The sequence below is a fragment of the Patella vulgata genome, chromosome 6 (genome assembly GCF_932274485.2).
Source record: "Patella vulgata chromosome 6, xgPatVulg1.2, whole genome shotgun sequence".
NCBI lineage: Eukaryota > Metazoa > Mollusca > Gastropoda > Patellidae > Patella > Patella vulgata.
This window is the reverse complement of record NC_065884.2, coordinates 50,327,342-50,350,713: the sequence shown is the minus strand read 5'-3', so window position 1 is coordinate 50,350,713 and position 23,372 is coordinate 50,327,342. Positions and strand designations below refer to the sequence as shown.

The 23,372-nt window shown below is 36.6% G+C and overlaps 1 protein-coding gene and 1 long non-coding RNA gene across 4 annotated transcripts; one reads left to right on the top strand and one right to left on the bottom strand.

Moving 5' to 3' along the window:
- The first annotated feature begins 2,235 nt into the window (after positions 1-2,235).
- LOC126823628 (uncharacterized) lies at positions 2,236-8,994 on the top strand. Of its 3 annotated transcripts, none has more exons than XR_007681233.1 (5): positions 2,236-2,319; positions 2,878-2,909; positions 3,255-3,371; positions 8,755-8,798; positions 8,932-8,994. It is a non-coding gene; the product is annotated as an uncharacterized LOC126823628 (long non-coding RNA). The 3 variants fall into 3 exon arrangements; XR_007681235.2 differs by lacking the exon at positions 2,236-2,319 and adding an exon at positions 2,458-2,627; XR_007681234.2 differs by lacking the exon at positions 2,878-2,909 and having other exon boundaries at positions 2,255-2,319.
- A 2,464-nt stretch (positions 8,995-11,458) lies between these two features.
- On the bottom strand, positions 11,459-19,788 carry LOC126824362 (uncharacterized). Its single transcript, XM_050553572.1, has 8 exons — positions 19,782-19,788; positions 19,098-19,202; positions 16,164-16,234; positions 14,234-14,370; positions 13,744-13,846; positions 13,474-13,554; positions 13,050-13,188; positions 11,459-11,631 (listed from the first exon to the last, which is right to left on the bottom strand). The coding sequence occupies exons 1-8, from the start codon at positions 19,786-19,788 to the stop codon at positions 11,459-11,461; spliced, it is 816 nt and encodes a 271-aa protein (XP_050409529.1).
- Positions 19,789-23,372: the final 3,584 nt, after the last annotated feature.

Genomic DNA, 23,372 nt, shown 5'->3' with positions numbered 1-23,372 from the left:
CAAGCTTGTATATTTTACATACCATATGAAGCCACAGCAAAAGGGATTCAACTATCGAAATATAATTTTTTAAAGACGAAATGAAATATCAAATAATCACCGCTTGGATTAATTATTCGGAGTAAATAATGACTTGGGGAAACCTTCATATATTTCATTGGCAACTATCAATCAACTAATCATTAATCAATGACAATTATTACTCAATGACATGATCCGGATCTTCAGCTAGTTGATTAATTTAAAGTATCCCCCACGCGGTTTTAGTTTTCACTCATCAGCAATCTACATCGGATTAGAATTTTAAGATTTTTTCCGCCACTTCTCAGAAAGAATCGGAACTACCCCAAAGCAAAGCAAATTTTTATCGACACTTTCATTTCTTTTATGACAAATCGATGCGGTTCATCCTCTCATGATCCCAATGCTGCACACCAAATTTGAAAGACATCGATTTAAAAAAACTTTAGCCTCGATCGAGCCCACAATGTTTTCGGAAAAGGGTAAGAACTCCGTAACGGAAAAGTAGGGAAATCCTGAAAATCAATAAGATTCATGCTCTCATGACCATAATGCTTCCCACCAAATTTGAAACTATGTCCTCCGTTGTGTTACATACAACACTATTTATGTAATAACAATTAACATGCAACGTTTCGACGATGATACTCTCGTCAAAGGCGGTTATTCCTGGGTGGGACGATCAGGTCAAGAATGTGAAGAATACTGCCATGTTCTAGCACTGGTTGTGGAAAGAGAATAATTGTACGCAATCAGGACTGCTCGCCGTCATCAGAAGAATGACTCGGGCAAGGTATCATTATTCCATTAGATTAGCTCGAAAACAAGAGAATCAAACCCGTTCGAACAAAATGGCTGAAAATCTTATCAATAGCAATATGCAAGACTTTCGGGGCGAAATTAAGAGGATTAATGGGTCCAGTAACTCGCTTCCACAAAGTGTCGATGGGCAGATGGGAGCCGATAATATAGCCTCATTATTTAGCTGTAAATATAAGCAACTTTTTAGCAGTGTATCGTATAATGAAAATGATATGATTAAGTTAAAGGAAGACATTGAGTTTGGTATCAATCATGTGTGTAATAGTGGTAAATGTAAATATGATCATAATATTACACCAACTGAATCCCATTTAGGAAATCTGCTTCATAGTTCGTCAAAACATGAACATTTACGTCAATGTATAAATAATTTTACTGTTGAAAGTAATGTAACATTAAGAAATTTTACATTCTCATAAATTATTCAAAACTTATTGTATGCCCATGTATGGGAGCCAACTATGGGATTTCTCACAAAAGTCATTAGAGAGTTTTTATGTAGCCTGGAGAAAACAGGTTAGGAAAGTATTCAACATTTCCCCAAGAACCCACAATAGTTTATTGAATATTATATGTCAGGATTTGTCAATTGAAACTCACCTTCATAAACGTTTTATTATGTTTTGTCATAGTATTATACATTGTAGTAATGTATGTCTTCATATATGTGGAGGGGGGTGGATGGCCGAATGGTTAGCACGCGCGCACTGTATCCACCCGATGCAACTGAGGTATACCCTATTCAATAAGCCTCTATGATTCAGTTCCACCCGGTTGAATAGGCGTTATATTATAATATAATAATATATATGATTGAGGTTGGTCTATTGAGTAGGGTAGAATAATAATACCATAGCCTTATGTACATACACATTAGCCAATCAGATTTCGTGTTGACGAATGACGTCATCAAAGTCTAATGACGTAGGCTGTTAGTATTAGGCGCGATCCGACATTTTGGACCAGATTCTAGAACTATAAGAATTTACATTGTCATTAACGATGTCGTCGACGACACAACAACCAGAGGTAAGATTCTAAATACTTTTCACAGATCAAGATTCTAAAATAGAATGGAATAGACTTGACTAGGTCGCGAATGATCTAGGCCTACTAAGTATTAGTAACTAAAAGGCTAGGCAGGCTAGTCTTGATTTTATTTCCAGATTTAGCGCAGCCCTTTACCACAATGCCGAGCAATAGTGGGGCTGGATAGACTCTTAGTCTTGGACTGGGATTACCAGATTCTGAATGCGTAGGCCTGTTACATTTTTTAAATATTAGCCTACCCCGAGTTTGCATTTTATCAAATCGACAACACTGCCGTGCCGGTTAGTCGATCACAGGACGGTATCGAGTGCGCCCTTCTACCTCGTTTTGAATTAAAAACTGACCTTGAACTAGAAAAAAAGGGTCTCTCGGCAAACCTCGAAGGATTCCGGTACTGGAATCTGCTGGGGTTTGCCGAGTGAAAGGGTTAGGCCCGAGCTTATTTATAAACCGGGGGGGTTGGATGGCCGAATGATTAGCACGCGCGCGCTGTACCGGTATCATAAATTAAAGCCTGTCATTGAGTCAACTGGCGTGGTTTCGAATCCCCGGTTGTACGGGGTCGCCTGTCTATCTCGTGGGTTTTCTCCGGGTCCTCCGGTTTCCTCCCACTGCTAAAGACCCCTACACACAAGCGAATTATTGAAATAAAATTAAACCATATGTTAGTCCCGAAATGACCTAGTTCACCTAGTTTGTGTCGAGTGGACGTTAAACCCCGTTTCTCTCTCTCGGTAGGCATTAGCACTAATAGCAGGGTTAGGGTTTTGAAGAGCCGTTTTATAACTCCTGAATTATTTAATTTTACAGGGACTCGTTTGAAAGAAAACTATAATATTATTATATTATTAAATATACTTTATAAATTATGTTATGCATTATGTATGGGAAAATTGGGAGATTAGATAAAGAGCTGGCAGTTCTCACTATATTATTATTAATTAATAGTGTTAATGTCTAATAAATAATTTAGCTAACATTTAGGCCTAAAGAAACACCGACAAGTACAATTCTAGGTAAATGTAGCTCTTGCATAATGTTTAAATATTAATTTCAAAACGAGTGAGTTGTTGGGTCCGCGCTAACCCTGTTTACATTTCGTGACCTTGACGAAATCTGCAGGTGAGCTAACCAATACCGAATGTTTAGATCTATTTGATAAGGCCAACTTCAAATTGGTCAAAGGTCACGAGATGTAAACAGGGCTAGCGCTAATCCTATCCCTAATCAGGAGTATGGTTCACGGGCGTAAATACTTCATATCCGATTCCTGTTTTAAGCTTTATAATACAAGTCCCCAACAATGTTTTCTGACAGTGTCATTAATGTATTGTCTTAATATCTTTTTTTTTTTTTTTTAGATAGCATCAATATTGAATGAGATGTATGAGAAGGGCATGACATCAAGGGCTAAGGCCCATAGTCACCTACATAGTGAGGCCACACTACGAACCGGGCTTCCACTCCAAACTATATTGGTAAGTTCTTTAAATATCCTGAAAATCTTTTAAAAACGTGATTTATGGTATTTACACATGTCACCCTGGGCCTGGGGTGAAGTTACCATTCCCTTGACTTGCGCGCACGAGTGCCTTTTTCCTCTTAACCCTGTAGCGCCCCATGTTGCATATATACAACATATATCTGGTTGGTAAGTGCAGAAACTCAAATTGACAACACATTTTTTTCCTAATATCCATTGCAACCCTTATAACCCAGTGTTGCATAGCTGCAACATACAGTGTTTCCATCTATCAGTCACTATGTATACTAGGCCTCTCAATATGGCGGCTGTGTCACTGCCTCATCTTTGGACCCTTACTGTACAAATACCAGGTGAATGCTGAACTTGTCATATATCTTATTTTTATGGGTACATATTAGGGCGTAACTACAATACTAAATTGTTCCGTATTTCATAGAATTATTTTTACTTTAGAATCGTTTTTAATGTTGTTGCAAATATGCAACATTGGGGTTTAGTGAAGGCAAAATAAGGGGGAAATAATTCTTTTATTTTAAACCTCTCTGAGGGGGGTTGGATGGCTGAATGGTTAGCGTGCGCGCGCTGTATCATAAAGTCTGTCATTGAGTCAACTGGCATAGTTTCGAATCCCTGGTTGTATGTGACAAGGAGGAGGGTCGCCTGTCCAACCTCGTGGGTTTTCTCCGGGTCCTCCGGTTTCCTCCCACTGCTAAAGACGTTAAATGTCTGAAACCAAATGTTAGTCCCGAAATGACCTAGTTTATGTCAAGTGGACGTTAAACCCCATTTATCTCTCTCTCTTAAACCTCTCTGTTTTTATACGCCAACATTTAATATGGTCAGGTTATTGGCGGATATTTTCAGGGATTGTTTTGAAACCTGTCGGAATTCAGACCTTTTCGATCGTAAATCGCGCAGTTACATACCCGTTTACATACCCGCTTATGCTCACAATATAAGTTTTTAGTGATTTACAAACCAAAGCACGATATAGTCCGTTACAGACCGGATGCAGGATACATATTTTTGATTCTGCAGGTCTTTCTGATTTTTAACGCTTTGAAAGTTGTTTGTATACAGCTAGGAACAAGAATATTTTTGGCAGGGGATAGAACATATCGGCCTCTTCGCCCATATATAAATCATTGGAAGGTGTACTTTTAGATTGTTTCATTTTATTGTTTGTTTTGCAGATAACTTACTAAACATCAATGACTGGGCAGCGCAGTGTAAGCTGTTGGGGGATGTAGAAAAACAAAACTACAGAGATAGAGCCCAACAGCTTCCCACTGTTGTTGACCCAAAAAAAACGTTACAGAAGATTTTCTCCTTGGTAAATTTGTTTTTACACGCCCACATTTTTATGTTGTCACCCCTGTGAGGACGCCCGTTCTCAATTTTATAGAGACTCTACTATTGCCTCTGGTTGTACGAAAATCACCTATTGTGTAACATTGGGCCATTTGAGCATTTTTATCCTTCTCCGTTGACCTCTTTTCTCCCGCATGATTCCCCCTGTCAGTGTTGCAGGACACCTGTCTATCGAATGGGACGAAAAACCGAGGTCCCGTGTATACATTGGCGTTTACGTAAAAGATCCCTTGGCTGTTGGAATTCGATATAGGATTAGGACATAGTTCCGTTGCCCGGGCAACATTTCCCTCATAGCACACTGTATGGCGTATGCCCGTCTTCATTAGCCCAGTCGGAGTTGAACAGTAGAACGTTAAACCCCATTTCATTTCATTCCCGTTGGCCTTTCTGTCCGTCGGGCAATTTCTTGTAAATATAAAATCGAGAGCGGCTAGGTGTTTTGAACGATTTTTTTTATCAGATTTGACGTGAAGTGTAGGGACCATGGCAGGACCTACTCTGATGATTTTCACTTTAAAATGTAGGGGTCTCTTGCATGGCAAGCGCTTGTTGTTTGAAGATAGTTACAAAGTTATATACTCATGTGCCTTAATACATGATATGTTGCAGTAGGTATGGTTCTTAATTTATGTGTCTCTTGTCTGTTACAAGGTTTGGAACGTGCAAAAATGTCAATGCGCCACGCTGCAGTATGATAATTATGTTGGAAAATAAAAAGTATATCTTTAAAACATATAATTGCCCCGTACTACATCTGTGGAAAATCGATGATAAAATAAAATCTTTTTATCTTCAGATTACCGATTTATTCGATGTGGGTGTAGATCTGGTTTGTGTCGGGAATAATCTAGATCATGTTTGGACGTGGAAAACCACTGGAGTTTTTCACGTCCAGGCCAGATGTTATGGATAATTTCTATTCTTTTTGTTCTATAGGTATGTAACAATTATTACTAATCATGTTTTGTTAAATGGCTGCAGATGTATATGCTCCCTTGCACCATAAATAAATAAAAAAATATTGTTTTGTCTTAGCATATATCTCTGACGTACTTGTTGCTTTTGCTTTCAGGAGCTGGTGATTACCATAATATTAATAAGCATTTAATACCCGATCGTAAAGCAGCACAGGACCACCTGAATAATCTATATTGTGAGTTTTAAAAATTACATTGTTGTTTTTTACCTTCTATTTCATCTTATATACTTGGAAATTAAAACTGGATACGTGGATCTAAAAAAGATAATCAATGAATTTTTTAAAAGTCTAGTGTTCTCTTTAATGTTCGAATTTTAATGGTAAAAAGAATTATTTCGCAATAACATATTGTCTGTAACTAGATTAGTGGTCTTTAGGAATATGTTTATAGAACAAAGCAACTAGAAAAGGAGAAACAAAAGGACAGTCTAATTTTGACTAGGGAAATTATAAATAAATGGCCTGTATGTTAATCTGTTTTATTGCGCACTGCTAATTTGAATAAAATGTGTTTAAAAGGACTCTAATGATATGAGATCGTAGTTTCTCTGGCAGAAGCCCTCTCAAAAGAATAATAAAATATCTACAACCGTCAAAATAGTGTATCGGCAACAAAGAATGAAAAAATTAATCACCTTCTATCTTATTTAATTTGTTGAAGCTAAAGCAATAGGTAAGGAAGGGTCTTATATGCCATACAAGAGTTTAAAGGATGGCACCTTAAAGATAAGTGGACTTCCTAGAGAAATAGGGGTGTTACAGCCACCATCCCAGTATGGTGCCAAAAAGCTGAAAATGTTAATTGGTGTGGATGAGATCAAAATTGTCAGGTACATATGATCTATTGTTAATTCAAATTAGTTTGATTTGCCCCCCCCCCTTTATCAATCGTCAATGTTAAAGATAGGATAAGCCCACTAAAGTCTAGCTCACGGCTCGCCATCCTGTTTTGGCACGCACGAATTTAATCAAATTTCCCCGTAGACTATCCGTAGTACTAGTAGCCCCTACGGCGGGTTATGAGCTAAACCAGTGCACAAGACTTACGCGTCGCTTGCGTGTGTTCGGCACCGTAGGAGTTCGCAGACTTGCCGTAGACTGTTGATCCTGCACATAAAGAATTTTGACCCGGTTTCTTGAGGCTGATCTGCGAGCTACCAAACCCTACGTCAAAACACGTATGGCGGGTTGTGGGCTACCCGGCTCGGCTTTAGCTGCTCTTCCTGCTGGTATCTAAATCATTAATAATTAAATTGTATTGAAATATTGAGAAGCATTCTGTTTTCGGTAATTTAATCTTGATTTTCACGGTAACTAGATTTACACACTGGACCCTTTGTTCTGAAAGGGCCTGTGATAAACTTGCGTCTATCTCGTATCCGTCCATTTCCATTCACTCATTCAACTTCTTACACAAACAAAGAATCCAGTGTGTAAGCTAGTTATCGACCTTCGACCCTCGGGGTCAAGTTAGATGAACACCCGAGCTCGCGCAATTGAACACCAGCTCGGTGTTCATCTAACTTGAACCCCTCTGTCTCAGTCGATAACCCTTACGTGTCAGTTACTAATAAGGCAAATGTCAGATGAATAATTATCGTCATATTTCCATGGAAAGAGATTACTCTTTAAAATAATTAATAGTCTGGAGCATATCTTTCAGGCTGTACAAAATATATTTGTCCCCCGCAGGGGACTATTAAAATGGGTTCGTCCGTCTGTCTGTCTGTCCGCCTGTCCGTCCGCCCGGCTGTCTGTCCGTCACACTTTTTGGGACACAATAACTCTCCTTCTAATTGACCTAAAATGTTCAAACTTGATGTAGGTGTTTATTAGGTCAATGCCTTGATGGAGTTCGAAGATGAGCATTTTCTGCTTAGGGTAAGCAGAGATAAGCAATTTGATTGGTAGATGCTTTGGGACACGATAACTTTAGTTCTAATTAAGTGAGAGAGATGAAACTTGGTGTATAGTTTCATTACATCAATACCTTGACTAAGTTCGATAATGAGCATTTTCTGCTCAGGGTAAGCAGAGCGATAAGCAATTTGATTGGCCGAGACTTTGGAACACAATAACCCTCCTTCTGATTGAGCTAGAATGTTCAAACTTGGTGTAGGTGTTTATTAGGTCAATGCCTTGATGGAGTGTGAAGATAAGCATTTTCTGCTTAGGATAAGCAGATATAAGCAATTTGATTGGTTGATGCTTTGGGACACGATTACTTTAGTTCCAATTAAGTGAGAGTGATGAAACTTGGTGTATAGTTGCATTACATCAATACCTTGACTAAGTTCGATGATGAGCATTTTCTGCTCAGGGTAAGCAGAGCGATAAGCAATTTGATTGGCCGAGACTTTGGAACACAATAACCCTCCTTCTAATTGAGCTAGAATGTTCAAACTTGGTGTAGGTGTTTATTAGGTCAATGCCTTGATGGAGTGTGAAGATAAGCATTTTCTGCTTAGGGTAAGCAGAGATAAGCAATTTGATTGGTTGATGCTTTGGGACACGATAACTTTAGTTCCAATTAAGTGAGGGTGATGAAACTTGGTGTATAATTTCATTACATCAATACCTTGACTAAGGTCGATGATGATGCTTAGGCTACCGAGCAATAAACATTTTGATTGGTCAAGACATTGGAACATAACAAGTCTTCTTCTAATTGAGGTAGAATGTTTAAACTTGATGTAGATGTTCGTTTTGACTGAGTTCAATGATTAACATATCGAGCTAAAGCTAAGCAGAGATAAGCAATTTCCTGCTTTGGGACAAGATAACTTTGATTCTATCTGATAGAGAGTGATGAAACTTAGTGTATAGTTGATAATCAGTTGGATTGCTTGATACTTTGGAAAAAAATAGATGTGCGATTAATTAATATGTGTCATCTATTTATTTGGGGATTTCGGCGGGGGACATCAGCCTCACTGTTGGCTTGTTTATAACTTTTTTGGGTACAATCGGTTACTTAGCAAATCCAATCAATGTTTTACCTTTGCTTATACATTAATTTCAGTGATGATAATGTCGAACAAGCAAATCCAGATAAAGAGATTGAAGGTACTAATTTTCGTATTGTTTATGTGCAATCGTCTATACTAGTGTGTCTGTTTTCGTAACCCAGGCGTGACTATTCATTTATTTACTACCGTAAATATTATCTTCAACTTTGTTTTCTTTTTTTCTTTCAAAGAGCAAGAAAGAGCTCAAGAACATTTATCAATAATACCAGAAAGAGATGAAGCTATTGCTACTGTTAAGTATTGTTTATATTTCCGAAAACTTTGGGGATTTGATAGCGGCTAAAGTTTTTAAAGGTTTTTTTTTCGTATTTGATGTGGATTAGCTCAATTGATTTGCCCTGTTCTCAATACATCAGTTTTATCTGAATCAGACCAATACATGTGGCCTCGGGATAGTCCACGACATATTTCAAAATTATACGTAAGGGCCAATGTCGAACCAAGACACTACAGTTTTGAAAAGTTATTCCTTCATATTTGATGTCATTCATTGAGACAATGAAAGGATAAACCATGTCGACTTACAAAGCAATTATTATCTTCAACCCTTTATGGACAATTCATCTAGCTTTAAAATGACACTTGACCTTTTTTCTGACCTTTGACCTTGGGAACGAATATGCCCCGAAGGTTAGGGTCCTATTTAGCCTCTAGCGACTTTTGCCCTTTGCGCATGCGCTATGCTATGATAGAACCAAGGGTGTCATGACTAGGCTAATAACCTTTCACGTGGATGCCAAGGTTGCCTGAAAATTTCAAGCAGATGCAATTGCAGGAACAATGATTTTTCGCTACAACTCCGACTACCGCCCACCAGACTTTTTCCTTAAAAGATGTATTTTTTACCGGAATATTATTATTGTTCCTGGAACAGCAGTCTATCGACGCTTTACTATCTAATAGGTATTATTAGGATTATACACATTCTTTCAAAATTTGGAGATCCTTCGACACATGGAACCATGTTTTCTAAGCTTATAGTCGAACATGGCAAAAAATGGCATTTGGCCGCGGCGGTACTACTTCGCTGGTTGTAGGATCTTAAAGTCTTAATTTTATAGGGCCTTGAAACTTTAATAGAATGTGTATAATACAGATACCTATTAAAAGGAGAAATATCTGCAATTCCATGGGCAATGTTAAGTCGATAAAATACGGCTTTTTTGCATATTGTTTGATATTATTACCTACTACGATCATATATCCCCTCCAAGTCAACTAAGGTCCTGATCTGACACTTAACAATGCCAAAATGGTCGAACATCTAGACCGATCACGCCCATTGTTGGTGGGTACCTCACTACGGACCCCTACCATCGACCTGTCAAATGTTATTGACCAACTGCACATAGGAGCTGAGTTATGCATTTTTTCTAGGGGGTACTCAAATGACATTTGGCCACGGAAGTACTCTTCCGGTGGTTATAGGGGCTTAAAATTTTAATAGAATGTGTACAGATACCTATTGAAAGGAGAAATATCTGCGATTCTAGCAACAATGATAATTCGATTAAATACTGTTTGATATTATTATCTAGGATCATATGCCCCAATCAAGTCGACTAAGGCCACAATCTGACACGTGACTATCCCAAAATGGAGTTACGTTGGAGAACGTTTTTTTATTTCGAACGTCTAGTTTTGCCTCCCCGAGTCCCAGAGCGGTGATTCAAGACAAAATTGCAAAAAGTTCATGTCATATTATGTTTATTATTGATTTTTGGCAATCTTAGAGCAGTGACTATAACACTAAGCAACCTGAAGAAGGCGAAAGGGGGGGGGGGGGTCTGAGTCAACAGGTAGGTTTACATGCTCTGGGCGGTAAATTACGTGACGGATTTGGGACAGAATCTAGAGGCCTCTGCATGTTAATTCCGCATGTTTTGTGAGATTATATAGGCATGTTTTTGTTAAATTAAAAAATACTACACCCAATATTGTCTATTATTTTATTGCAATAGCTTGCCTTATTGTCTGAACTCACACTGGTTCTGTATCATCTGACTAGAACCTTCAAAAAGAAGAAACAGTTATCAGAATTCAAGTTTCGCCAGGAAGTAGGGCTACACAAAACTTAAAATTTCATTTGTTTTCCCTGTTCTACTTATATCGAATTTACACACAAGTTATAGTGTATTGTATAATTTTGATGATACAGGAAGATCCATCATGGATACATCCTAACACTGTTATTTTAGTCCAGTCGGAGTTGTATGGATGTTTACGCGTTTGTGTTTACTCCCTAGTATCTCACTAGTACCCCTAAACCAAGAATAGTTAGAAGTCTTCATCAGGACTCTCATCTACAACAGTGGGATCACCATCCTCATCTTCACCAGAATCATCATCAGATTCCACATCAGAATCATTGATGGGATCATCATCATAAATAAGATTGTTGACATCAACTGCCAAATCTTTCTGTATTAACTTATGTAAGCTTATATTATCTGGAATGTCACAATTCAGATTCCATTCTTTAATTAAATTTTCTAAAACGAAAATATGATAATGAAGAAAGTTCGACACTCCATTATTAAATCGCGAATTACCCGTATCTTTTATTCTATCAATTTCTTCATTTAACTCTACACATTGGGAAGTAATGTTGTCAATTAGTTTTTGTTTCTCCATTTCTGTATTTTCTAACTCTTGATTAGATCTTTCCAGAAGTATATAAACATCAATTATACAACGTTATTCTTTGGTGATTTCACAATAAAGATCTGTATGAAATAGATTTGAGTGAATGTCAATAACATCGTTAAATTCGATTTTTCTAAATGGCGCAAGCTGCTTAATTCTCTTGTTTAATAATGTGGTGTTGTTAGCTAGTTGCTTAGAAATTCTTTTCCATGTGCGCTGACCATCTGTAAAAGACAAATAAAGGGACATATATTTATCAATTTAAAACCCCACATAAAAAAGTCAAAATACCATTTGATTATTTATTCAGTTTGATGTGCCTAATCCTCACCAGGGAGTTACAAACGGTATTTCTTTTTTTTTGTATAATAGAAAGTACGCACTCTGTTGGCAGGGCATTGGTGATTGCTGGAATTAGAGTCGGTACTGGAAGAATAAATGTGACTAAATACCCTTATATTGAGAATATGAAGTTAGTTTGTTACATTAACTTACCTGCATATCTCTTCAACATTATAGTTAATTGTTGGCGTTCAATCGACAATTGTCGTAATTTCCCCAGAAGCATATCTCTTGTACCAGATTGATTACCTGAAATAAAATATATAGATATACCAGCCGTTTTCATTGCGGTAGATCTAATTATTTATGAGAGAGTTCAACTAATTTGCCATATAAAAACACACAGTAGAAATTCTTTATTAGTTTAAGAAGTCCATGTCTTAACTGAATGTCAAATTGTGGCATGTACTGTTAAAGGGGCGAAAAATGTGGAATAATTAGTAAGAGAAAGGCATCAAAAATAAAAATATAATTATCTTAAATTTCATACCTTTTTGGTGGCTTCTATTAACTTGATTTTTCAAATTTTCAATCCACTGTTTTACATCTTCATAATCTATAAAAGAAAGGATTATTCCATATGTTAACATATAGAAGGGTGTGGGAAAATTTAAAATGTACAGGAAACGACTTGTAATTTTATCAGTCAGGATATATGCACATACAACTGGAAAATGTGTCTTTTACATTATTTAACATTATTTATCACTGGTCTGGGCCAGCATTTGGAATCAGAACTGACAACCTACAATGCGTCGATCAAAAAATTATCATATCTACCTTGACCTAGTGGCTGAAGATCAATATCTAATTTCTGTTTGCACTGGTTAACATTGTTCTTCGCTTCTTCCAGTTTGTTATCCAATTTTATACCTGTTAATGAATGAAAAATGGATGTCAAGACTGATGTGGACTGTCATCTTTTGTCACTGACCTACATCACCGTGTCGTCTATAAGAAACTAATCTGGGCAGAAAATGAACTCAAAGTACTTTATTGATATCAACACTCTTGCATTTGAAAGGATTAGGCTAAATACAATTCTGTACAGCGGGTCAATTGTTTAAATACCCAAGAAATAAAATGGTGGTACTGGATATAGTTGTCTTTCCAACAATATTGATGAATCTTGTACCGACAGAAGATATTCAATAACACCTGATGCCACTTCTTACGTGGGTCTTCCTCTCTGCACATTATTAGGAAGTTAGTACAACTAGAGCAGTATTTGGTTCGAAAGATCCTGGCTTTCAGAGGCAAGTGAGTGTATATAAAAAATACAAGAAGTTTAAATAATTACCTAGTTTTAATGCTGCCTTTTCCGAATAGTGGAACATGGCTTCTGTTAATAGATCCTGTCGGAGAAAGGACCAAAATCTTTCTATGCCCTCTCCATCCACTAACCCTGTCTCTTTGACAAACCTCTGGCCAAAGTTTAACTGAAAATGTGATGAAAGCGTCAATTGTAAAATCTGGGGACATCTAATTATTTTGCATGTTATTTTCATGACATATAAGTTAGGTTAGGTCAAAAAAATGAAAAATTAGTTTATATCTCATTTCCCAGGCCCTATATAAGTCTGTCTTGTCCTGATTTTCTCTACAAGAATTCCAACGCTGAAATTTCGATGTTATATAAATTTTTAAAACTACAGATTTTTTACGCACATCAAAGTCCAATAGCTTAATGGTAGCAGTAACATATATATCTTTATGGTTGTTACCTGGCAAGTTAAATTATGTGCAAAGGAATGGAAAACTGGTACAGTAAGGATGATCCTCTCAAGTAAATCGTTATTGTTTTTCTGTAAAATAGAAGAATTTATTATTTAATAATCATCTTTTATACTGACTAATATAACACTAACTATAAGATTTACTCTGAACCACTGGATCGTTAGTTTTTGTACATATCAGATACAAATTACATGTATCTATGAAATAACAATGCATCAATTACCATGTCATAAAATAATATTTTAATTCTTACCAACCTTCAAATGTTTTTCAAGCGAGCATGCAATATCATAACTGATAACAATCTGCTCTGACGACAGACTGGAAAATTCCATTGCTAGAAAACTGGAATAGGCTAAGCTGAAAAAAGTTAACTATATTAAAGGTACAAATCTCTGCATGTCATCTACATCCAATAAAAGTATTGAGCATTTTGAAGTCACGGTTTAAATTTATCAATCAGAATCGGAGTGCCTCGTTTGTGTTGATCACATTTATTATCAGCCTGCCCGGTTTCCGTGACAGTCAAGTCACGTGACGAACATACCTACTTAAAAGAGTTTTGTACGGGATATATGCTTGTGGTTAAGATGTTTTAATTAGTTTGAATATGTTATGAGTCCACATATATCATCAAATCCACTGATTTGATATTATTTGTTGTTTATTTATTGTCATGTTGTAGTTTGCACTTATTAATCTAATAGAAGAGTGAATAATAAAGACATTACATTGTAAACACATTACCTTTCCCCTCTATCCATGTTTAAAAACTGCAAGGGAACATCATGCTTGCAAATAGAACCAAACAAACCAGTTATATCTAATTTGGAATTAGTTTGGTTAGATCGTAGAGCATTGCCAGCTTTAAAGTTTGAACAATTCTGGAATCAAAGGCAATTCTGTAGTATGCCATTATGCTTGGCACTGACAAGGACTCTAGAAACTGGTGTAAAATATGTGCTATGAAGCTCATTATTGAATATATTGAAGTAATGCACCTCATGATAATTATGCCAAATAAATTTGTTATCGAACTCAGACATAACATTAACCTAATGCACCTCATGATAATTATGCCAAATAAATTTGTTATCGAACTCAGACATAACATTAACCTAATGAACATGTGCACCAATTAGAAGCACAGTCACTGTCGGACATACAGGACAGTCCAATTTTAATAGTTCTACACTATGGTGGCGGGCAAGGAACTTAAATATTCCTTAGGCACAACTGCGTAATCTTCAACAAAATCTAAAAAACGCTTCTGACATCTGAAGAAGGGGCCTTTGTGTCGTGGCTCTTGATCGTACGAATTACCCGATGAAACTTTCCTTACCAATCCAAAATTGGCGTCCAAAGTTATACAACTAGGATTCTACAATACAAGCATAAATTTGAGTTACAATTCTAATTCATAGTTCATTCAGAAGAATAATGTAAGGTTTATCTTTATCCAAATATTGTACTCTCCAAATCGATTTGAATTTTTCAAAAGGGAAAATCTAGTAGGTTTAGATAAAAATCCCACCTACCTGCTGACAAACTAGACATTCTTTTAGGAAAGTCACATGGGTAACTGCATGTCGAGTATTGAGACTGCTTCTATTATACATATATTCCATCATGCAGTCTCCCACCAAACTACGGTAAATATCTCTATCCTGAAATACAGAATATTAAACAAATAGCAAATTTAGCTAAATTTTGAAAACAAAGTTGTTTAAAGGGCGTATGACTATTCTTTGGAACCTTACAATAAACGAAAATGTAATAATATGAATGTATGTTTAGTGATTTATATTCCTTTCTTGAAAAAAAATACCTGTTACCACTGTTTGTCGTGTAATTTGTACACGAGGAGCAGTCCATTTGCTGATTACACTATTTTGCTTGAATACACTATTTTGCCTATAACGTTTTTTAGGACTTCGAATTCTGTCTTATGGTTTGGATTGTTCGTACTTGGTTTTATTTTATTGTAATTTCTAACCAATTATGTTCGGTGAAATACATGAACAGTCAAATTGAACGACAAAACCATTTAGCTTTAAACTACCTGGCTTTTTTTTATACATTTCATCGATGTGGTTACTTGTATAGGTAATTTTTTACTTCAATATGCTTACATTCGTATTTCAGGTGGCATATGGCAGATCATGACTCGTACTATTATAACACAATGTTTTTCTCTGGGTTTTTCAATTTTGAGTAAAGTTTGTATCACTACAGACCCGGGACTGTACTGCACAGTGGACGCTTACGGCAACATCCCTGATCCATTCACTTAATCTTATATGTACGTTTGTTTGTGATGTCTGCGTATTGTGTCTTGTCCGTATATAGATTTGTTTTGTGTTATTGTTTGTGGTGCAGTCAATTTGCACTTACTAATAGATACACGACTCGTTTAGTCCTACTGATTATGACATTTTTATTGTGTCTTAAATATTGGATTCTAGGATCCAGTATTTTTACGGCAAGATTACAGCATCAATACTGATTGGAATGGACTACAAATTGATTCTGTGGAATATCATTACCTCATGACGAAATCACTTGTCTTGTCATATTGTTATAAGCAAATAAATATAAAAAAGACAATATTTTGCCAACTCACAATACTTAATTCTGAATTAATTTGAGGGGTTTTAAAAAATTTCAGTGCTTCAACAAAGCTTTTTGTTGGCATTTGACATTCAAGCTGTAGGACAGTGCATAATTCCATCAGCTTGAAGTCAAATGGACACAGCTCACCAAATATTTCTACGCCGTCACCCACGAATGTAGGGCGAAAGCTATTTTTAGTCTTTCTCTCCCTTTCCCTTTTTCCCCCTTTTGCATGGCGATTTTTCTTGACTTTTTGGTGTAGAATCGAAGAAAAGGGTTTGAAAATACATTTTCTACCAGGTTTTGGTGAATACTCATGATTTTGAGGCGGAAGGATACAAGAGTTGAGAGGTTGGTTAGGTTGAAATGTAGGGTCCAAAATTGCATGTTTTCTTGTCTCTACTTCCAGCTTGTGTATCTCAAGTTTTTCATGGTGAACCTCATACGTGCTTTTGGGCAAGAGGTTGCCACATGTTGCTCCATCTGTGGTAGAAAGCGTTCTACTCAACGAAAATTTGGGAAATAGTTAGAGCCGGTCTAAGAGACGAGAATTAACATTAAAGTCAATGGGCAAATGTTTAGTGATCTGTGGCCTGTCTATGTGTGACAGGCTGAGACTGATATGCCTTAGTTTTGAAAATATGAAGATTAAACTCTCAGAAAATATGAATAAAATATTTTGACTACTGAAAAACTAAAAAAAGTTAAATTTAAAAAAAAAAAAATCAAAATTTGGAGAAAAATTGTGATTTTACTGCAAATTTCTCAATTTTCAGTTTTTATTTAATTTCTAATAGTAAGATAAATATTTTAATGCCCAATTTTGGCTTATTCAACCTCAGAAGGCACAGATACAGTGAACAGTATTGTAATTTCACCAAATTTTGTCTAAAAATCAGGAATATTCAAAGAAAATCTTTGGATTCCCCCCATTTCAATGTAAAAATTAATCCTTTCATGACTACTCAAATGAGTCAAAATGTCTAAAATGCCCTGATTTTCATTGCTAATAGGTTTAGAAATAGCCCCAGCTTTCCTACAGAAAATTGAAAATCTGTAAAACTGAGTTAATAATGTACAGCAGATGGGTTTGTACAAAGTGTTCAAAACAGGGGTTGGCTCAATTTTGCTACTGTTTTACCCAGAACAAGCATTTTTTTCTTCTTTGTAACATTAAATTCTTGCATTTCCTTCACGTAGAAAGCAATATTCCAGTCTTTCTAGCCATTTTTAACTCAGCCATTTCCTTAGGAGAGGCTATAAATGCCCCACCCCACCCTTTTTTATTAATGTGTTTTGAGAGATTTAATTGCACCTGTGTTGACAATTAAATGATAGTAATTGGAATTTGTGGTTGAATTACAGCTAGGAATGTTGTTTTTCACTAATAAATAGCTATTTTGTACATTTCAAAGATTTCTAAGCCTTTTTGTTTAAAGTCAAACTTAGAACTCAGAGACATGTCAGGCCAATGAGACCACACCCTAATATAAAACTGGTGTAGATGTGTAAATGTCAGCTTAATGTTCAATATTTTCTTATCAAAGTCTAGGATTTGTGGTGATTGTTGCATTTATGTTACTTATAGAACAGTTAAATGTTAATATTGCTCCTTTTCAGGCCTCCTTCATCTTGTCAACTCTGTCATAATTACTTTTTGGACTTCATTTTTTCAGGCAATTGATGTAAAGGTCCAGACATCTTGCTTCAGCACAAGAATTGCAATAAAGATTTGTATGGTGCCTCTGAGCCTTGAGATGTTGAAAACATTGAAATTTTCCCAAATTTGTGAAAATTGTGTATTCTGTGACCCTTTTGTTAGAGAGGGGTGGCCATAGACCAAATATGGCATTTTTTTCTTTCACCAAGGCCTATTTTTAACCATAATTCATATTTATTGCACATATTTTAGTTTATATGTACATATGTTAGCCAGGGATGGTAAAACATAGCTATTAGACAGATTGCTTTGATGATGTTACTTCTGCAACCAAAGATTAGATTCATTCAGTCAGTGACATATTTAGGGGGTGGGGATACATGTTTGAGTATAGATCTCTAATATTACAATCAATGCAACTGATTTGTGATTTTTCTGTTTGTATATTGGCCAGGGTTTCTAAATATATATCCCTTTTCGGCCTGGCTATCTAAAAAGTGGAAAATAATTGGGTTTTTTGAAAGATGCTACATGTAAATTTTGTACATTTTTCATGACATGGCAGTAAAAAATTATATTTTTGAAAAAAAATCCAGCTTATGAGTGTTTTCTGTGTAATTTGTTTGTACCTTGTCTAATTTTTTCACAGAACTCAAATACTGCCTTTAATAAGAGAGATTTTTAAATTTTAGCACAAAAGGCCCATGGACCTGAGATGCACTACTGTACATAAAGCGGCATGTATACTTAAAGGGCCATCATTTTTGCAGTTATTCTTTGATTTTGATTTCCTTTCACCGGTATGTTACCAGAACATATGGGAAGCATATAAAAAAGACTTTTTGGTGATACCTGAAGTTTCACCCATATATAGGACACAGCTCACCAAATATTTCTACGCCGTCACCCACGAATGTAGGGCGAAAGTTATTTTTAGTCTTTCTCTCCCTTTCCCTTTTTCCCCCTTTTGCATGGCGATTTTTGTTGACTTTTTAATGTAGAATCGAAGAAAAGAGTTTGAAAATACATTTTCTACCAGGTTTTGGTGAATATTCATGATTTTGAGGCGGAAGGATACAAGAGTTGAGAGGTTGGTTAGGTTGAAATGTAGGGTCCAAAATTGCATGTTTTCTTGTCTCTACTTCCAGCTTGTGTATCTCAAGTTTTTCATGGTGAACCTCATACGTGCTTTTGGGCAAGAGGTTGCCACATGTTGCTCCATCTGTGGTAGAAAGCGTTCTACCCAACGAAAATTTGGGAAAAAGTTAGAGCCGGTCTAAGAGACGAGAATTAACATTAAAGTCAATGGGCAAATGTTTAGTGATCTGTGGCCAAATGCCAGTTTTGGAGATGTTGGGGTTGCCGGCCAAAGGTTGTATCTGATAAGCGTTACAGCCTCCATTTCACACGAACAAAACTGTACTCCTACCACACTCTTTCTACCTATAAAGATATAATAAACAAAAAAGATCATTTTATTTTCTTGTCCATGGTTATCAAAGACACCTGTGAAATTTCAGAATGTTTACATAAATTATTCACTATCACTGAACTATGATAGAGAACTATAATTGTCTGAATTATATTTGGAGCTTTTCTAAGAATTAAATGTGTTCCAAAAACCATCAATATACTCATGTAGGCTAAGCTTACACATTGCTACATTTAATATTATTTTTAATCTTGAAAATTTAAATAATACTTGTGGATAACTTGGTTGAATCGCAACTTCTTACCCATTAAGTCAACAGCTACAATGTCAGTTAAATATTGACCATTACTACATGCATGGTCTTTTCTTCGTAAAACTGTTTTATCAAGGGGAAATGGTAAAAAAAACTTGCCCTGAAAAAAATAGAACATACTACTATATTAAAGGGCAGGATTATCAATGGATTAGAATTTTTAAAACATATTTCTAGGCCAAATAATACGCTCGTTACACCCCCTCAATAGGACCCAACTATACCTCGGAAATCGACTGAAACAAAATAACATGTTTACTTAATACATTATACTTACATTCCATATATGTGGAGAGTGGAATACCACTTGCTGGTGTTGAGTGATAACACAGGATTTACAAAAGTGAGCCATTGGCCCACAATCATCGCATTTTATAATGTTCTCCTCTTGTCGTCCACAGAAATCACAAACCAGAGTCATGGGAGAGAATTCTTCAATTCTGGTATCTAAAAGTTGATAACGGATACGCTCCCATGACTCCACAAACTTCTTTTTCTTCTCATGATAAGAAACTATAATACAATAATTCAAAGTATAAGCTGAATGATAACTGGATTCCCCACCACACCCTACCACCAATCTGTGAATAAATTCCACTCTATACTCTAGTGTAAATATGATAATTGGGTCATTGCACATTTTAATGCAGATCTCTTTTCTGGAATAAACAGTTCATAAATTTAAAACTGCACTTCATCATATATATATATATATTCGGATCTTTGTGGTTCTAAAGATTAAGATCAACGAAATGTAAAATGTTATTGGCCAAGAAATGTCATGGATTTGAAATTGAAAAGCAATAGGAAGAGAATTAGTAGTCTAACTCCATAATCATTACGATGACTACAAAGAGTTGTCTTTCTTGCTTTTATGGTCGTTTTACGGTCACGTCTAAATTCCTGCAGATTTCGTCATGGTCGCGAGATGTAAATAGGGTTAGGGCTCGTGATTTCTGCGAGATTGTGGGTTAGGGTCGGGTAAGGGTTAAGATTAGAGCTATCCCTGTTTAGATCTCGTGACTCGTAGCCTATAACTATAACGAAGGTGGCCTTAATATTAATAATTTTAATCATAAACTTATAAAGACCTATCCCCACTTACTTAGTTACTATTATATTATTAGGCCTACTACTAGTCCTTTTTTCTCAGAACTATTATATTACAGAGTAAATTTTAGGGAATATTAATCATCCACACATATGATAAAACCATTAAAAAAAATATGTGCTGTTTTAAGCAAAATACGGGTTGTTTTGGGCAAATCAAGTTGTTTTGGGGGTATTTGGAGACCTGTATTTATTCAATTGGGTAAATTCTATATTGATCGAAATACAGACAGTCTGAGACAGTCACAGACCCTGCAATGTGGGCTGTGGCACAGACAACAATGGGGTAATTCGTCACACAAGTATAACACGATTCGCTAGGCCTATAGTATTATTATTATTAGTAATTTGGATCATCTTCACTCGCCATTTTCATGCTGGGTGTGTGGTTCGCTTTCTTTTAGTTCTTGCTGATCTATTATGCCTATATCTGGGCCAGGTAAGCTAGCACTTGAAGTTGAGCAATCTTCAAACGTTGAGACCTTAATTAACTTAGATTTTTTCCGGCCGTTCTCAAACGATATACATCTTATTGTAGGTGTCTGGCGGTTTGGCTTTGTCATAGGCATCTTCGCAATCCAGAATGACGTCAAATGGGGTTTCCCACAGTGGGGTTTCCAAAAGGAAAGTCACGTGACCCATTCGTCATTTTTATAAATACTACACCGCTCCTTTCAATTTTAGGCTAACGACAATCAGTAACTATTCTAATCATATAATCTATATGTTTAGGCCTATATCCGTTAACACTGTTCCTAAACTAGGCTAGTCGTCAGACTAAACTGGAAGGTGGTTGTCGTATTACAACATTTGGTAAACGGCGGTGCACATCCCGTCACGTGACTTGATGCCCCCAACCCCTGCACGTATGCACCTAAAAATGAGCAAACAGTATATTACCGATTTTATAAAAATTCCCAGCTAAACTCCCAGACCTCCCGCCAAACTTGACGCTATTTCCACCGCGGACAGCCCCATACCCCTCCCCCGTCGACGCTTCCCATTCCTATGCTCAAATTCCTGGACACGCCCTTTTAGTTAGTTTTATCAGACAGTAGGCTAGTAGGCCTTTAATCAGTCTTCTTTTTATTATTATTATAATTATTATCATTGAAGTCGTAGCCTCTGGTATTATCAGTAGGCCTGTTATCAGTCTTCTCCTTGTTGTTGTTGTTCTTCTTCTTCTTGATGCCCCCAACCCCTGCGCGTATGCACCTAAAAATGAGCAAACAATATATTACCGATTTTATAAAAATTCCCAGCTAAACTCCCAGACCTCCCGCCAAACTTGACGCTATTTCCACCGCGGACAGCCCCATACCCCTCCCCTGTCGACCCTTCCCATTCCTATGCTCAAATTCCTGGACACGCCCTTTTAATTAGTTTTATCAGACAGTAGGCTAGTAGGCCTTTAATCAGTCTTCTTTTTATTATTATTATAATTATTATCATTGAAGTCGTATCCTCTGGTATTATCAGTAGGCCTGTTATCAGTCTTCTCCTTGTTGTTGTTCTTCTTCTGCTTCTTCGCCTTCTTCTTCATCTTATTATTATTATTATTATCATTATCATTATCAGAGCCGTAGCCTATAATAATGACGTAATAACTATAACTCCCCTTTGATTGGCTGTAACTTTCTCAAGTGAAATTCAATAACCCCTCTTCAAGAGTAATAAATTATAATTTAAGTTATGAATTATTAACTTGGCCCCTTTGAACAGCAATAATTTAATAGAACAACCTTCTATTGAAGCAAGGCGAATCGGGTGGTATCTCACAATAAAGCTGCATTCCCTTAGTACGGATCCGGTCCAGTTGCGGATACGGAAAAAAACCACTTTCATAGAATTTCAGTAAGAAGAGTGTTTCCTTATGTGCGGGTGGGGATACCGTTCTGTATCCGGCGTCCGGTACGGTATTTCGAAACGGACCATGTAGCGTTCGGTACGGAAACGCATGCTGATTGCGTTTCCGTGTCCGTAAGTAAGGAAACGCAGTTTGGGTAGCCCGCACGGCAAAAAGCTAAAAATAGGTAGGGAAATTCCAATTTTCGCCCTTTCTTGGACACGTGTTCATGGAATCAGAAAAAGAAAAGATAGAAATCCGCTTGAATAACCGCATAAGGATACACAGCCTGTCGTGTGCCATGTCTGCTCCTGGACCGGAGCCGGACTAAAGGAAATGCAGCTTAATAATTGAGAATATTCGACACACAACGGCCCTTGTGATATTATAGAAACTGGCCTAACAGTAACAGGGTTATTTCTTTACATTAGGAAATCAAATACCATTTTAAAAAATGCATTGAATGAATGACCCACTAACAAGCCTATCTTATTATTGGCATGTTCGAGTATACAACTTGACACAACCAAGCCTATTTCTAGGAGAGAGAAATGGGGGTTTAACGTCCACTCGACACAAACTAGGTCATTTCGGGACTAACATATGGTTCAATTTTATTTCAATAATTCGCTTGCGCGTAGGAGTCTTTAGACCCGGAGAAAACCCACGAGGTTGGACAGGTGACCCTACTCCTTGCCACCATAGATAATACCGTGTACGATCTATTTGCCACGTACAACCGGGGATTCGAAACCACGCAGTTGACTCAATGATACAGCACTCACGTGCTAACCATCCCCCCCCCCCCTCCCTATTTCTAGGAGGATAGTAATTTAATTAGTAGCCTAGATAGGCTTATATAATAATTAATATAGATCTAGGCCTAATTAATTTTAAGTAAGTTAAAGTAGC

Excerpts from the sequence above, each read along its gene's own strand:
- LOC126824362 (XM_050553572.1), bottom strand. Across the intron at positions 13,555-13,743 it reads CGCTTGAAAAACATTTGAAG|AAAAACAATAACGATTTACT; the intron begins GTTGGTAAGAAT and ends TCTATTTTACAG. Across the intron at positions 13,189-13,473 it reads CACATAATTTAACTTGCCAG|TTAAACTTTGGCCAGAGGTT; the intron begins GTAACAACCATA and ends TCACATTTTCAG.